At 40.1% G+C, this 16005-nt stretch overlaps 1 protein-coding gene across 1 annotated transcript; it reads right to left on the bottom strand.

The window, feature by feature from the left end:
- Positions 1–1198: 1198 nt before the first annotated feature.
- On the bottom strand, positions 1199–1574 carry LOC130021421 (elongin-C-like). The gene has a single exon (XM_056112194.1). It carries the CDS (start codon positions 1487–1489, stop codon positions 1199–1201), a length of 291 nt encoding a protein of 96 aa, XP_055968169.1. The 5' UTR covers positions 1490–1574.
- Between the last annotated feature and the right edge of the window lie 14431 nt (positions 1575–16005).

Raw genomic sequence — 16005 nt, 5'->3', positions numbered from 1 at the left:
TAATAAACCCATCTGGAAGAACTAAGTTGAAAGTTTAATTTATAGACTCTATAATGACAGCATTGTTGTCACTACAAGATAAAAGAAATATAAACTCACGTTCAGTGCTTCTTTTACCATACCTTCACATCAGCTATGCTGTTATGTTTTTTAGTATTTTTTGGTATGTTTAGTAGGAGAGCTTATTGACCTCCTTATTAAGTTTAAGTTCACATTACATGTGGGTAAAAGCCCCACCAATCATCATTGTCATATTCACTTCGGATGATAAATTTTAATAGATGATTATGTGTAACAAAGTATATTGTAAGCATTGAATTGTGTATCTCAACATGTTTCTCATAGATAATACAAGTGGAAGGAGCAAGAATAGAATAATTCAGGGTGGTCTATTTTTAAGGTCTAATGAGGTTAAGTGTTAATTCAAAAATACAAAAATGTGAACACAACAAGGAATTATGGAAGAATGAATATTGGGGGAAAATAACTATAGTAAAGTACATACTGTGAATTGGTTAAAATGAACAACGCACATTTAATCAGTCATGTAACTGACCTGTTGGCTACATGAAGTTACTAGCTCCAAAAACTGACTGGTAATCTTCCAAAACTGCTTTTAAATTAAGTTCTTAAATCTCAGCTATAAACAAAAGGACAAGAAACATTTAAACAATACTGCAGTTTATCAAAAGACAGATAAGAAATTTCAAATCTTATGTCTTTGACAGTTATAAGAAAAATTGAAGACTTGGCTAAGTTATAAACATGTTTATAATGCAACATTTGCATAACGAATAATGCTATGAATGATGTCTAGAAGATCAGGATAGTTTTAAAAAAAAACATAAAAATACAGAGCCAATTATTTACTTGTAGAACATGTACATTTATGCCTAAATTTTAGCATTTACTGTACCACCATTAATTAAAAAAATCACATCCAAAATCTAATGCAAAACCACCTATGAAATGGCATATTAGTTTATTTCTCAGTTTTTGAAGATGTCCTTAGTTTACTGATGTAGCAAACAAATGTCAGTTCTGATTGCTATGCAAAAGAACAGAAGACAATCTGTTTGGCAATGAACATTAAAAGTTCAATTGCACACAGGCAACATGCTATATATGAAAAGTTACTAACTGAACTAAGGGTATTAAATACTGAAAAAAGTTAAGATTTTATTATAATTTATTTTATTTAACAATCTAGGAAATTCGCAGCCATCAACCATTCCAGTGAAATTTCAGGTGATAATGGGAATTCAGGAATCTCGGTGGAGCTGTTAGTGTAACAAACCTTGTAGGTGAAATACATGCACACTTTGGATAGCACATGGAAAGAGATCTCTCTACAATTGACTTCATTGGTTTCATTTTCAGGAAACTGACCTGGGCCACTCAACATGGCTTTTATTGTTCCTGATGTTAATGCATGTTCTCTTTTTACAATAAACTCATGGCCATCAGAGGATATTAATTTGACATACATAGCATCAGAGCCTTCACAGCCACCATAGGTTTTCTCTTCTGCATAAATTATGTTCTTAAGAAATTCTACTTCACTCCCAGAGGAAATTTAGGAGTTTCTTGTCAGCTCTGCAGCCACCACAGCCACTACAGCCTCCACACCCGGGCCCGCGCTCCACCGAGAAGGGACCACAATTTAAATGATTCTTGGAGGGCTCACTCGGGATGTTAGATTCCTGTTAAAAGTAAACTATAGAGCAACCATGAAGGCCACTTGCTCTATGCATTGCAAAGCATAACACCAAAAGGAGAGAGAGTAAAAGGAAATGTGTTTGCCACAAAGGCAGGTGGGAGAGATTGTGTGGGGGTGGCAGGAGGGATACTGGAAACATTGGTGGTGGAGAATAGGCACTGGTAGAGAGATGCATACTCGATCATTTTATGACCGAAACGTAGTCACGAAAGTTTGCAAATCCGTAACTGAACCTCATGGTGATTCATTAAAAAATAAAATAAAATAGAACAGAAGGAAACCAATCTTAAGGGAAATATATTTATACAGAAAGATAGATGGACAGACAGATATGCACACAAGGCTAAACCTTAACAACGTGTTACTAATCTGTTATAGAAGTGCTTCATGACTCCTGGTGAAATACAACCACCTTGACATACTTTCCTCTAAGAAACAATTTTTAGATCACTTTTAGTGAATTATTCATAATAAGCACTGCAAAAGTAAGTTTTTGGCTCTGCATTAGGGCAAGGTTGTAGGTTTGGGATGGAAACATTTGAAATATGGTGGTGAGAAGGTGTGATGGTGGTGTATTGGTGTTTGAATATTAAATGCTCTCAAATATTGTGAACAACTGTATAAAAATAAAATTAACTTTAAAAATCTTTTTAACAGATTAAAGCAACAATTCTGAGTGTCAAAAACTATGAAGAGTAAAACAAAATCAAGAATATCTCAGAGGTTTCCGTATTCAATTATCAGGTGTTCACTAATAAAATTCAGCATGGTCCACAAGGCTCATGCTGAAAACTGAATGCTGAAATCCCCAAAGGTGTCATGTGGAGAGACGCATCATGTGAGTCCAGCACTAAGGCAGAGGTTAGGACTGTGATCATAAGAAAACAGTTGGTTGTCAAAAAAATGAAAGTATATAGAGCAAGACCTCATAAGATCATATTTGAATCAAGGCGCACTTATAATATTGAGAATCGAATAGAGGAATATTCTGCCATTCACAGTACTCACACTTCACTCTATAAAACACTAGAAATTTCATCTGCACATAGCACCGTAGCACTGTCCTCCAATTTTTCATCGATTTGCTCAAGCAGGCCCAGTAACGTCTCCCTTGTGAGACTTGTTGTTAATGTGTTTGCCTTGCTTGCTCTGCAGGTGAGATACTCTTGGTAGTTTGCCAGGCTCTCTGAGAGCGGCAGAGGAAACAAACTCAGCTCGGCCAGGCAGAGTCAAAATATTTACTAAATTTAAATGTAGTAATGACTCAGCCAGAGCCATAGTAAAGCAGATAGGTATTTGGCTTGGTCAGGGACCTATCAGGTTCAATCTAAGGCTTCCCATATTTTTTGACAAGCCCTGCCAGGCATAATTACTGAGTGTCGAGCCAGGAGTCACCTCTGAAAATTTTGGGGTGCCCCCCAAAACAGTAAGAACTTATGAAATACCCACTGTATACAAGCCACAGTTTTAAGCATATTAAGAGGCATGAGTTGATAATATTTTGTTAAAAATGCTCTAGCATCAAAGATATAAGATCAAAGAGATAGTATGTGGGAAATTGTCTGCCATGAAGGCAGGGGGAGGGCCAGAAAGGGGCAGTATACTGGGGAGATTGGTGGTGGGGAATGTGCCCTAGTGGAGGGATGGGTGTTTGAACTTTGTATGCTTGTAACTCAAGCATTAAACCTTGTATGTGTATCTCACGGTGATACAGTAAAATAAAATTTAAAAAATGTAAAAATTCAATCAAGAGAACTCTCAAAAAAAGAAGATAACAAAGTAAATAAAAAATGATTCAAAATCTATTTAGAGACCCATCCCTTCCCCGTCCAAATGGAGCTAGTCACAGCAGACAAAAACGTCCAGAACTTGAAAGCCATGATCATGGCCACTATCAGCAATTGTGGATTAGCCTCCTCTATGAGTCATCTGCAGAAGAACTTGGGTATGTGGGACTTCTGACTGAAAACTCCAGGCTCAATGAAATCAGATAATGGGTGATCTCTCCCCAACTCTCCCTGTTCTCAGCTGCTTGGCAGTCACACCCACAAAACACCTCTGGCGCCATATAATCTCATCAATGGCCATGATCCAGCGACTCAACAATGAATCTCTCAGAATAGAGCACAGAACAGTACACCATAGACATGGCCCTAGACCCCATGCCAGCCTGTTTTATTCAGGGCATCCCAGAGGGAAGTGGGGTCGTCCAATGGAGCCAGCCCCAGCAGCCGAAAACTTTTTCTTTCCTTCCTTCCTTCCTTCCTTCCTTCCTTCCTTCCGTCCTTTTTACCTTCCTTCCTTTCTTTTTTCCTTCCTTTCTTTATTCCCTTCTTCCTTTCTACTTTCCATCTTTCTTTCCTTCCATCCATGTTTCCTTCCTTATATATGCCTTACTTTCTTCTTTCTTTCGCTCTTTCTTTCTCTCTTTCTTTCTTCTTCTCAGTCTTCCTTTCTTTCTTCCTTTAGCTAATTAGGGATCAGCAAATACTTTCTTTTAAAAGAAAACTACATCTAGTCAATTGGTTACTCTTTGAGGACCTGTCTCTGTCTCTACTCATCTCTGCATGTGTAGTATGAAATCCGTCCCTGGCCAATTGGGTGATCCTTCCCCAGCAAAGTTCCTGATTCTGTCTTTGCACTCCTACTGGCTCATCTTTTTTTCACTTCTAAAATATATTTCTGCTCCAACACTGAGGAATAATGTAGGGCTTAATATATTAATATTCCCGGTGACTGATCCTGGTTCTATCTCCAGCACAACATATAGTCCCATGAGCAGCACCAGGAGTCACTCCAGAGCATAGAGACAGGAGTACTTGAGTATCACTGGGGCTACCCCAAATCCTCTCCCTCTACACACACACACAAACACACACACACAAAAACACACATACATAACACACACATACACACACACTTCCTGGGCTGGATTGATGGTACAATGTGTAGGGTGCTTGCCCTGTATGAAGACAATACTCAAGAGTTCAAGGAACATACATATTGGGATGGCAGGGATTGATTCTAGGTCGAACATGTGCAAGGCAAGTGCGTTTCCCACTGGATTATCACTTTGATCCAGATGACGACACTATGTTAAATTACAACTGACTTCAAGTATTTATTGTGTTATTCCTGATTCTTTTGATAGGTTCCCAAATATCCCATACTACTTTTTTTTCTTTTTTTTTAATTAGTGAAAAACCATGAGGTACAGTTATAGGCTTACAAATTTTGTGCTTGGGTTTCAGTTATACAATGATCAAGTCCCCATCCCTCCACCAGTGCCCATCATCCATCCCCATGGGTCCCAGCATCCCCCCCACCCTCATCCCCCCCCCCGTCCCATCCTGCCTCTGTGGCAGGGTATTCCCCCTTGTTCTCTCTCTCTTCTTTTGGGTACTGTGTTTTGCAAGAGAGGCTTTGAGTGGCAATCATGTTTGGTCTATCAACTACTTTTAGCATGTTCTCCCACCCTGGGAGGGCCCTCACAACACCCTTCATTTGGTACTCTCTTCTCTATCTGAGCTTCCTTTTCACCTAGAGCCTGTGGCTGGCCTTCCATTCATGGAGCAAAATTCCTGGTACTAATCTCAGCCATTCCTGTGTGTCACTCTCCCTTTTTGTTGCTTTATGTTCCCCAGATGAATGCAATCTTTCTGTGTCTATCCCGCTCTTTCTGACTCATTTCGCTTAACATGATACTTTCCATGTAGTACCACTTGTATGTAAATTTCATAACTTCATCTTTTCTAACAGCTACATAGTACTCCATTGTGTGAATGTACCAAAGTTTCTTTAACCAGTCATCTGTTCTTGGGCACTCAGGTTTTTTCCAGATTCTGGCTATTGTAAAGAGTGCTGCAATGAACAAACAATTGCAGATGTCACTTCGACTATACCTTTTTGCCTCTCTGGGATATATTCCCCGGAGTGCTATAGCTGGGTCAAATGGCAGATCAAATTCTAATTTTTTGAGAGTCGTCCATACTGTTTTCCAAAAGGGTTGGACCAGCCAGCATTCCCACCAGCAGTGAAGGAGGGTCCCTTTCTTGCCACATCCGCGCCAGCACCGGTTGCTTTTGTTCTTGTGGATGTGGGCCAGTCTCTGTGGTGTGAAATGATATCTCATTGTGGTTTTGATCTGCATCTCTCTGATGATTAGTGATGTAGAGCATTTTCTCATGTCCCTTTTTGCCATTCGAATTTCTTCTTTGCGAAAGTTTCTGTTCATTTCCTCAGCCCATTTTTTGATGGGGTTGGGTGATTTCTTCTTGTGGAGTTTAACCAGTACCTTGTAAATCCTTGATATCAACCCCTTGTCGGATGTGTACTTGGTGAATATCCTTTCCCATTCTGTAGGCTGTCTTTGTATTTTGGTCACTGTTTCTTTTGAGGTACAGAAGCTTCTTAGTTTAAGATAGTCCCATTTGTCTATCTCTGTTTTCACTTGCTCGGCCAGTGGCGTGACATCTTTGAAGATACCATTAGCTTCAATATCATGGAGAGTTTTGCCGACTTTGTCTTCAATAAACATCAATAGACGCAGAGAAAGCTTTTGACAAGATCCAGCACCCATTCATGATGAAAACCCTTGCCAAAATGGGGATAGAGGGGACTTTCCTCAATATAGTTAAAGCCATCTACCACAAACCTACAGCAAACATCATCCTCAATGGGGAAAAACTGAGACCCTTCCCCCTAAGGTCAGGGACGAGACAAGGATGCCTACTCTCTCCACTACAGTTCAATATAGTACTGGAAGTACTTGCAATAGCGATTAGGCAAGAAAAAGATATTAAGGGCATCCAGATAGGGAAAGAAGAAGAAATTAAGCTCTCACTATTCGCAGATGACATGATACTATACTTAGAGAACCCTAAAACCTCTACCAAGAAACTCCTAGAAACAATAGGCTTGTATAGTAAAGTGGCAGGCTATAAAATCAATACCCAAAAATCCATGGCATTCCTATACGCAAATAGTGAAAGAGAAGCAAGTGACATCAAGAAAACAATCCCATTCACAATTGTGCCCCAGAAAATCAAGTATCTAGGAATCAGCTTAACTAAGGAAGTAAAGGACCTGTACAAGGAAAACTACAAAACGCTACTTCAGGAAATAAAAGAGGACACGAGGAAATGGAAAAATATCCCCTGTTCATGGATGGGGAGAATCAACATCATCAAAATGGCAATACTTCCCAAAGCACTGTACAAATTCAATGCAATCCCTATAACGATACCCATGACATTCTTCAAAGAAATGGAGCAAACACTCCTGAAATTTATATGGAACAATAAGCCCCCACGAATAGCTAAAGCAATTCTTGGGAAAAAGAAAATGGGAGGACTCAACCTCCCTAACTTCAAACTCTACTACAAGGCAGTAATAATTAAAACAGCATGGTACTGGAACAAAAGCAGAGCTGCAGACCAATGGAACAGAGTTGAATATACTGACATTTCCTCCCAAACATATAATCATCTAATTTTTGATAAGGGGGCAAGAAAAGTGAAATGGAGCAGGGAAAGCCTCTTCAACAAACTGTGCTGGCAAAATTGGATGGCTACATGCAAAAAAGTGGGCTCAGATCTCTGCCTAACACCATGCACAAAAGTAAGATCAAAATGGATTTATGACCTCAACATCAGACCAGTATCCCATACTACTTGCGATTTTCTAATAGATGGTAAAATTTGTTGATCACAACAATTGGTTATAATATGTGTAAATTGTTTCTCATCTGTCAAATCTAATTGTCACTTTGAATCTCCATTCAGCAGCGGTCACTCACAGAGAGTGAGAAAAACACATAAGTAGACAAACAAACGGATTGACCTAGCTTTAGGGTCATCTGTGCAGCCATCAGTAGTCTCATGGCATGTCAATATAATGCAATATTGCTCCCCCAAACCCCAGCAAATTCAAAGGTGAGCCAATGTTATAGTTGACAGAGACATCAAGGACAGTTAGGAAGTATATAAACATGTCACAGGGACCTGGAGAGCAGAGGCTAGCGTAGTTCACAGAGAATCAGTAGGCATGAGTAAAATTTAAAGTTGTTTGTGCAGGAGAGAGAATTCAGTGGGCAGGGTACCTCTCTTGCACCCAGTCTAATCAGCTCCTCCAGGAGTGATTCCTGAGTGTGGAGCCAGGAGCAAGCCCTGGGCATGGATAGATTAAGACCCAAAATCAAAATAAATAACTAAAAGATTGTGAAATAAACTAACCTCACAGCTTAAGAGCTTGGAGAAGGACCAACAAAAGGAGCACAACCCGAACAGGAGGAAGGAAATAATAAAACTCAGAGCAGAGATTAACGAGATGGAAACCCAAAAAACAATCCGAAAGATCAATGAAACCAAGAGCTGGTTCTTTGAGAAAATTAACAAGATTGATAAGCCTCTAGCAAAACTCACAAAGAAGGGGAGAGAGAAAACCCTAATAAACAGAATCAGAAATGAAAAGGGGGTCATCACAACAGAAACTACAGAAATTCAAAGGATCCTCAGGGAGTACTTTGAGAAGATTTATGCCACGGAACATGAAAACCTCGAGGAAATGGATAAATTCCTAGACTCCTACAGACTCCCAAGGCTGAACCAAGAAGACCTGGAATACCTGAACAGACCTATCACCATCAAGGAAATTGAAATGGTAATAAAAAGTCTCCCCAAGCACAAAAGCCCTGGCCCGGATGGATTCACTAGTGAATTCTTCCAAATCTTTAAAGAAGACTTACTCTCAATCCTCTTTAAGCTTTTCCACAAAATTGAAATATCAAAAACACTTCCGAATAGTTTCTACGAAGCGAATATCACACTGATAACAAAAGCAGACAGAGATACCACAAAGAAAGAGAATTACAGGCCAATATCCCTGATGAACACAGATGCAAAGATCCTCAACAAACTACTAGCAAATAGAATCCAACTACTCATCAAAAAGATCATACACCATGACCAAGTAGGATTCATCCCAGGGATGCAAGGATGGTTTAACATTCGGAAATCAATCAACATAATCCACCATATCAACAAAAGAAAAGATAAAAAGCATATGATCATATCAATAGATGCAGAGAAAGCATTTGACAAGGTCCAGCACCCCTTTATGATGGAAACCCTAGCCAAAATGGGTATAGAGGGGACTTTCCTCAACATAGTTAAAGCCATCTACCACAAGCCTACAGCAGCATCATCCTCAATGGGGAAAAACTGAGAGCCTTCCCTCTAAGATCAGGGATGAGACAAGGATGCCCACTCTCTCCACTGCTGTTCAATATAGTACTGGAAGTATTTGCAATAGCGATTAGGCAAGAAAAAGATATTAAGGGCATTCAGGTAGGAAAGGAAGAAATCAAGCTCTCACTATATGCAGATGATATGTTACTATACTTAGAGAACCCAATAACCTCCACCAAAAAACTCCTAGAAACAATAGACTCGTATAGTAAAGTTGCAGGCTATAAAATCAATACCCAAAAGTCCATGGCTTTCCTATACGCAAACAGTGAGAGAGAAGAAAGCAACATGAAAAAAACAATCCAGTTCACAATTGTGCCCCAGAAAATCAAGTACCTAGGAATCAGCTTAACTAAGGAAGTAAAGGACCTGTACAAAGAAAACTACAAAACGCTACTTCAGGAAATAAAAGAGGACATGAGGAAATGGAAAGATATCCCCTGCTCATGGGTCGGGAGACTTAACATTGTCAAAATGGCAATACTACCAAAAGCATTGTATAAATTCAATGCAATCCCTATAAGGATACCCATGACATTCTTCAAAGAAATGGAGCAAACACTCCTGAAATTTATATGGAAAAATAAGCCCCCACGAATATCTAAAGCAATTCTTGGGAAAAAGAAAATGGGAGGAATCAACCTCCCTAACTTCAAACTCTACTACAAAGCAGTAATAATTAAAACAGCGTGGTACTGGAACAAAAGCAGAACTGCAGACCAATGGAACAGGGTTGAATACAATAACATCTCCCCTCAATCATATAATCATCTAATCTTTGATAAAGGTGCAAGAAAAGTGAAGTGGAGTAAGGAAAGCCTCTTAAACAAATTGTGCTGGCATCACTGGATGGCTACATGCAAAAAATGGGCCCAGAACTCTGCCTAACACCATGTACAAAAATAAGATCAAAATGGATTAAAGACCTCAACATCAGACCAGACACCATAAGGTACATTGAAGACAAAGTTGGCAAAACCCTCCATGACATTGAGGCTAATGGTACTTTCAAAGATGCCACGCCACTGGCCGAGCAAGTAAAAACAGAGATAGATAAATGGGACTATCTTAAACTAAGAAGCTTTTGCACCTCCAAAGAAACAGTGACCAAAATACAAAGACAGACTACAGAATGGGAAAGGATATTCACCGAATACACATCTGACAAGGGGTTGATATCAAGGATATACAAAGTACTGGTTGAACTCCACAGGAAGAAAACATCCAACCCTATCAAAAAATGGGGCAATGAAATGAACAGAAACCTTCTCAAAGAAGAAATCCGAATGGCAAAAAAGCACATGAGAAAATACTCTACATCATTAATCATCAGGGAGATGCAGATCAAAAACACAATAAGATACCATCTCACACCTCAGAGACTGGCCCACATTCAAAAGAACCAAAGCAACCGATGCTGGCGCGGATGTGGCGAGAAAGGGACACTCCTTCACTGTTGGTGGGAATGCTGACCAGTTCAGCCCTTTTGGAAAACAGTATGGACGTTTCTCAAAAAATTAGAAATTGAGCTCCCATTTGACCCAGCGATACCACTCCTGGGAATATACCCCAAAGAGGCAAAAATGTGTAGTCGAAGTGACATCTGCACTATTTTGTTCATTGCAGCACTCTTTACAATAGCCAGAAACTGGAAGAAACCTGAGTGCCCAAGAACAGATAACTGGTTAAAGAAACTTTGGTACATCTACACAATGGAGTACTATGTAGCTCTTAGAAAAGATGAAGTCATGAAATTTGCACACAAGTGGTAAAATATGGAAAGTCTCATGCTAAGCGAAATGAGTCAGAAAGAGAGGGATAGACATAGAAAGATTGCATTCATCTGGGGGATATAAAGCAACAAAATATGAGATCAATAACTAAGAATAGCTGAGATCAACACCAGGAGGATTACTCCATAGCTTCGAGGCCAGCCGGGTATTCTAGGGGAAAGGGCAGTGCAGATAGAGAAGGGAGCACCAAATCAAGGGTGTTTGGAGGATCCTCCCAGGAGGGGAAATGCATGTTGAAAGTAGACTATGGACTGAACATGATTGCCACTCAATGCCTCTTTTGCAGACCACAACACCCAAAAGGAGAGAGAGAACAAAGGGGAATGCCCTGCCACAGAGGCAGGGTGGGAGGGGGGGTGGGGGGAAATGGGCACTGGTGGAGGGATGGGTATTTGATCATTGTATGACCGAAACCCAAGCACAAAGATTTGTAAATCTACAACTGTACCTCATGGTGCTTCACAAAAAAAAAAAAGATTGTGAAAGTTGTTTATTTGGCTATATTGTCCCCTAAATCTAAAACACCCTACAAAGTATTAGTCTATGTTTTCCTGACACAAGTTTACAGCTGGCAGATAATGTGTCATCTATTCTAACCTTGCCTACTATTCTTTTCCGGGTACATGTTTGCTAGCGGAACACCCTAAACTTAGGGGTTTTGCTAGGGGAAGATTTCTCATAATAATCATTTTCTACCCCTAAAGTAAGTAATAATATATATCATAAAGCATTAACATATAATTTATTTTTTATTATTAAACATTATACAAAATACACTAGTAGTAACTTAATGTTATTGGTTAACTAGGCAATATAAATTATTACCTAGTACCTGTTGATTTTTTAAAGAAATATATAAGCTCATCAGTATATAGGAGTATTTCCCTAACCTAAGATTCTAAGGAATGTGAAACTGTTATAACTGTCTTGTAAGATTCCATTTCTCTAGCCTGCTTAAGTGTACATCTGAGTCTATCCAATCCAGTCGTATTCTTGGGAATCTGACGTTCCTATTGGCTAGCCCCTACCTTTCAACTGCCAGCTTTATGACATCATTCTCCCACCAAACCTACCAGCACCTGTTAGAAACTTGGGGCTGCCATGCAGTTGTTTGTAAACAAGTTTAGATCATCAAAAGTGACCAGTGACCAATGACCAATCACCAGTGTTCAATCATCCGTTCTGGACATTTGTGGACTCCTGCTTCAGTGTTCAGACATACTCTCATATCGTCTCCTCTTCTCATTTACCTTTCCTTGATATTTCCTCGTTTCTGATCATGTCAGGTAAGGAATAATATTTTTCAAACCTTTTTTTGAGATTTCTTATCCCTAAACTTAGTAGTTAAGGAAAAGCAGCATGTAATAATAGAGGAAAGTATTCAACTAGAATATGGTAAGCCTTATTTTACCTTGACGTAAACATTTGAAGTGTGATTTTAGACACTGACTTCCTTTCTCTCAAATACAAAGGGTATTTCTTCATTTATTAGATTATATTTGATAGATATTTACGACCTCAAGTACATGTTTATATATGAGTGTTCACAATCTGTGTTTCCTTTTACTTTTAATAGTATTTTAACATGATATCCATGAAATAAAGTAAATAAGAGACAATATTTTGACAGAAACAGAAAATGCAGTTTTGGTAGAAAACCTAATATTTACAGGATCTTTTATCTATAGCGGTCTCTCCACTTGTATTTATAATTTAGTATTTTAAATTTAGTGCTATTCAAACGTCATTATCATGTGTCCTTTGAGTTTTCCTTCTAAACTTGATGATAAGAAAAACTGGATTGTGGGGAAGGTGTGGAGTGCTGAGTGGTAGTGGGGCAAGTCCTCAAAGGTAAGGAAGTTTGGGGTTATTTTCAACAAGTTTTGACCAACAGAAGCCAAGAAGTGGAAGATGATGTGAGGGAGAATAAAATAGGAAAGAAACATTACAGAGAGAAATTATCAAGGAAGGAGAAACAGTTTGAGATAGAATGTTGGGGAGAACCAAATAGTTCAAATCAAAACAGAAGGAATATAGTTAAATATGCTGAGAGCAAGTCAAAACAGTTGACTTTAATCAATTCTAGGACTAGAAAACATACTTTATCTCTAGTAGAGTACCTAACTCTACTAGAGGAAAAGCAGCCTAGCCAAAAATCATGGTTGTGGTTTCTTTTCTTATTGTCTCTAGAACACAGTTGGCACTTGGCAGTTTTGAATGGAAACACGTTTTAGAAATGATACTTCCTATAAATAACTAATACACGTTACGTAGGGGGATGGAAGATACATCATCTTTAATGTTTTTATTATATTCCAGTTTGTAAGGTACATATATGGTTTGCCATTATAATAAAGAAATGATATCTTCTAAGTTGAACAGGAGAATTGATTCTTTTTTTGCCGTAAGTAAGGTCCAGGTTTAGGCAACTTGTCCTCTTCACAAAGATTTTCTTTCTGGGCTGGAGCTATAGGTAAGGCGTTTGCTTTGCACGAGGGTAGGCCATTTACCTCACATGTGGCCGACCCAGGTTTGATACTCAACATCCTGTATGGTTCCCTGAACAGCACCAGGAGTAATTCCTGAATGCATGAGCCAGGAAAAACTCCTGTGTAGTGCCAGATGTGACCAAAAAAGAAAAAAAGATGTAGTTTCTTCCTAACCTGACAGCATTTTGATAGCAGTGGACATCTGCTTTTAGATCCTAAGAAGAAATAAAACAGTCAAGTCTCAGATGTCTTAAGTACACATTGATTAAAGTTTTGTGGAGTCTGACTTCCTACATTAAAAATATTTAACTTGAATTTCGGTGATTGTTTCTGAAACTTTGGGAATGACATTTTCCTGGTTGATAAAGATACTTGTTATCTAGGTTTTCAAAATAAATCTGAAATTTTGTGACCATTTTTGAAATGGACTTTTCTGCTTCTTGTGTAATTTACTGAAATGGTATGCTCTATTTCATACCTGTTGTTTGATGGCTAATATTCAGAGGTATGAATGAGAATAACAAAGTCATTTCCTTGTAATTATTATTTTTATTTCTGCTCTATACTCCTTTAAAACATATACTGGCTACGAAATGCAATCACATTTATTCTATTATCTGCTTGTGATGTCAGTTACTGGTAAACCTTCTGTTTTATGGACTGGTAAGCTATACACTCAAAAATCACCTTTTAATGCCTTTTTTGGCTTGTGGTTTTTGCTAAAAGAGAATTTCATCTACATGACACAATTTCTTAATAAAGTTTTGTACTGTTTTCTTTGTTGTGTTTGGGGACGACATTCACTGTTGGTCAGGGCTTACTCTTGGGGTGGAGTGGATTTGGACCAATATCTGGCAGTGAACTTGGGCTTTTCCTGGCTCTGTAATCTGAAGTAACCCCCTGTAGTGCTCAGGAGACTGGATGCAGTGACAGAGATCCAACTGGATTAGCTGCCTATAAGGCAAATGTCTTTTCCCCTCCTGGACTATCTCGCTGTCCCTTATGTATTATCAGGTTACGGAACCTAAGCATGTGGACATTCTTGCTTGGACTCTGCCTTCATCACTACAATGTCAGAAACTAGGAGGAAGATACTTTCCATTTATATAGGCATGTGTGGTCGTTACAACTATTAGCAGTGTAATCTTCAAGTTTGTCTTTTTCTTGTGCAGTTCCTATCTATTGCCTACAGCTCACATATAAGTCAATCTTCTTGATGAATTAAAGGTTCACAAGTGTACCCTGGTTTCTAATCCCCCCATCAAAAATGAGTACTTTAGTTTTTCTCAAGTTGTGCTTTTGGAAGGAAGAGTGTTGTTTAAATTCTAACTCTCAAGTTGTCATCCTGGAAAGGAGTTACTTACAAATCTAATTAAGAATAATGTGAACACAGAAATAAAATTTGTCTTTTCACATGGTTTACATGATATTTGAGAAGAATTGAGACCAAGAAAAAATCATGAAAAATATGTATCACAGAACTGAATAAGAAGTATATAGAAATTAATGAAATACGGGCTACCTGGCAAGTAGCATAGTACATTCATTCATTCATCATCCTGTTATTCGTCAATTGCCTCGAGCAGGCCCCAGTAACGTCTCTTTCATCCTAGCCCTGAGATTACATTGAAGGCTCTTTAGGAGAATGAGACCCATCATTGTTACTGGTATTTGGCATATTGGGTACGCCACGGGGAGTTTGCCAAACTCTGCCCTGTGGGCAGGCTGCATTCGATAGCCTGCAAGTTTGTCCAAAGTAGGAATGAGATAATAAGATGTCATAAAAAAGATGTCCTCATAAGATGTCGAGCGGCATAGTCTCTGAGTCTTGGCTGCTGATGGGATTACATGGCGCCAGGGGGCCAGGTGGTGGGTGTGACCCCCGCCTACTGGAATTTGGAGAATCTGGGTGGAGGATGCTCAACTCCCATCCGAGTAGGCTTGGAGATCTCGGCCCCAGAACCTGCGTGGCTTTGTCCCTCTGCCAGTACCTTCATGTGTGCAGAGAGTGGTCTCAGCATGGTGGTGGCTGGTCCTGGAGGTCTTCCGCTGCCGGAGCCCTGGTTCGGGGCAGGGAGGAAAGCTCAACCCGCTCCCCTCCAAGGGACGCCAGCGAGGAACAGCCAGGCGCAGGGGCAGGAGACTGCACTGGTCTTGTCCGGGAGCTGGATTTTATAGTCTCTGAGTCTTGGCCGCTGATGGGATTACACGGCGCCAGGGGGCCAGGTGGTAGGTGTGACCCCCGCCTACTGGAATTTGGAGCATCTGGGTGGAGGATGCTCAACTCCCATCTGAGTAGGCTTGGAGATCTCGGCCCCGGAACCTGCATGGCTTTGTCCATCTGCCAGTACCTTCATGTGTGCGGAGAGTGGTTTCAGCATGGTGGTGGCTGGTCCTGGAGGTCTTCTGCTGCCGGAGCCCTGCTTCAGGGCGGGGAGTAAAGCTCAACCCGCTCCCCTCCAAGGGACGCTGGCGAGGAACAGCCAGGCACAGGGGCAGGAGACTGCACTGGTCTCGTCCGGCAGCTGGATTTTACGGTCTGTAAAATCTCCAAGCCTACTCGGATGGGAGTTGAGCATCCTCCACCCAGATCCTCCAAATTCCAGTAGGCGGGGGTCACACCCACCACCTGGCCCCCTGGTGCCGTGTAATCCCATCAGCGGCCAAGACTCAGAGACTATAAAATCCAGCTCCCGGACGAGAACAGTGCAGTCTCCTGCCCCCGCGCCTGGCTGTTCCTCGCCGGCATCCCTTGG

This window comes from Sorex fumeus, unplaced genomic scaffold (assembly GCF_029834395.1).
Source record: "Sorex fumeus unplaced genomic scaffold, SorFum_2.1 ptg000015l, whole genome shotgun sequence".
In the NCBI taxonomy this organism is placed as follows: domain Eukaryota; kingdom Metazoa; phylum Chordata; class Mammalia; order Eulipotyphla; family Soricidae; genus Sorex; species Sorex fumeus.
The sequence above is the reverse complement of the archived record's forward strand: the minus strand, read 5'-3'. Positions and strand labels throughout refer to the sequence as shown.

Excerpts from the sequence above, each read along its gene's own strand:
- LOC130021421 (XM_056112194.1), bottom strand. The coding sequence starts at position 1,489 with ATGTATGTCAAATTAATATCCTCTGATGGCCATGAGTTTATTGTAAAA.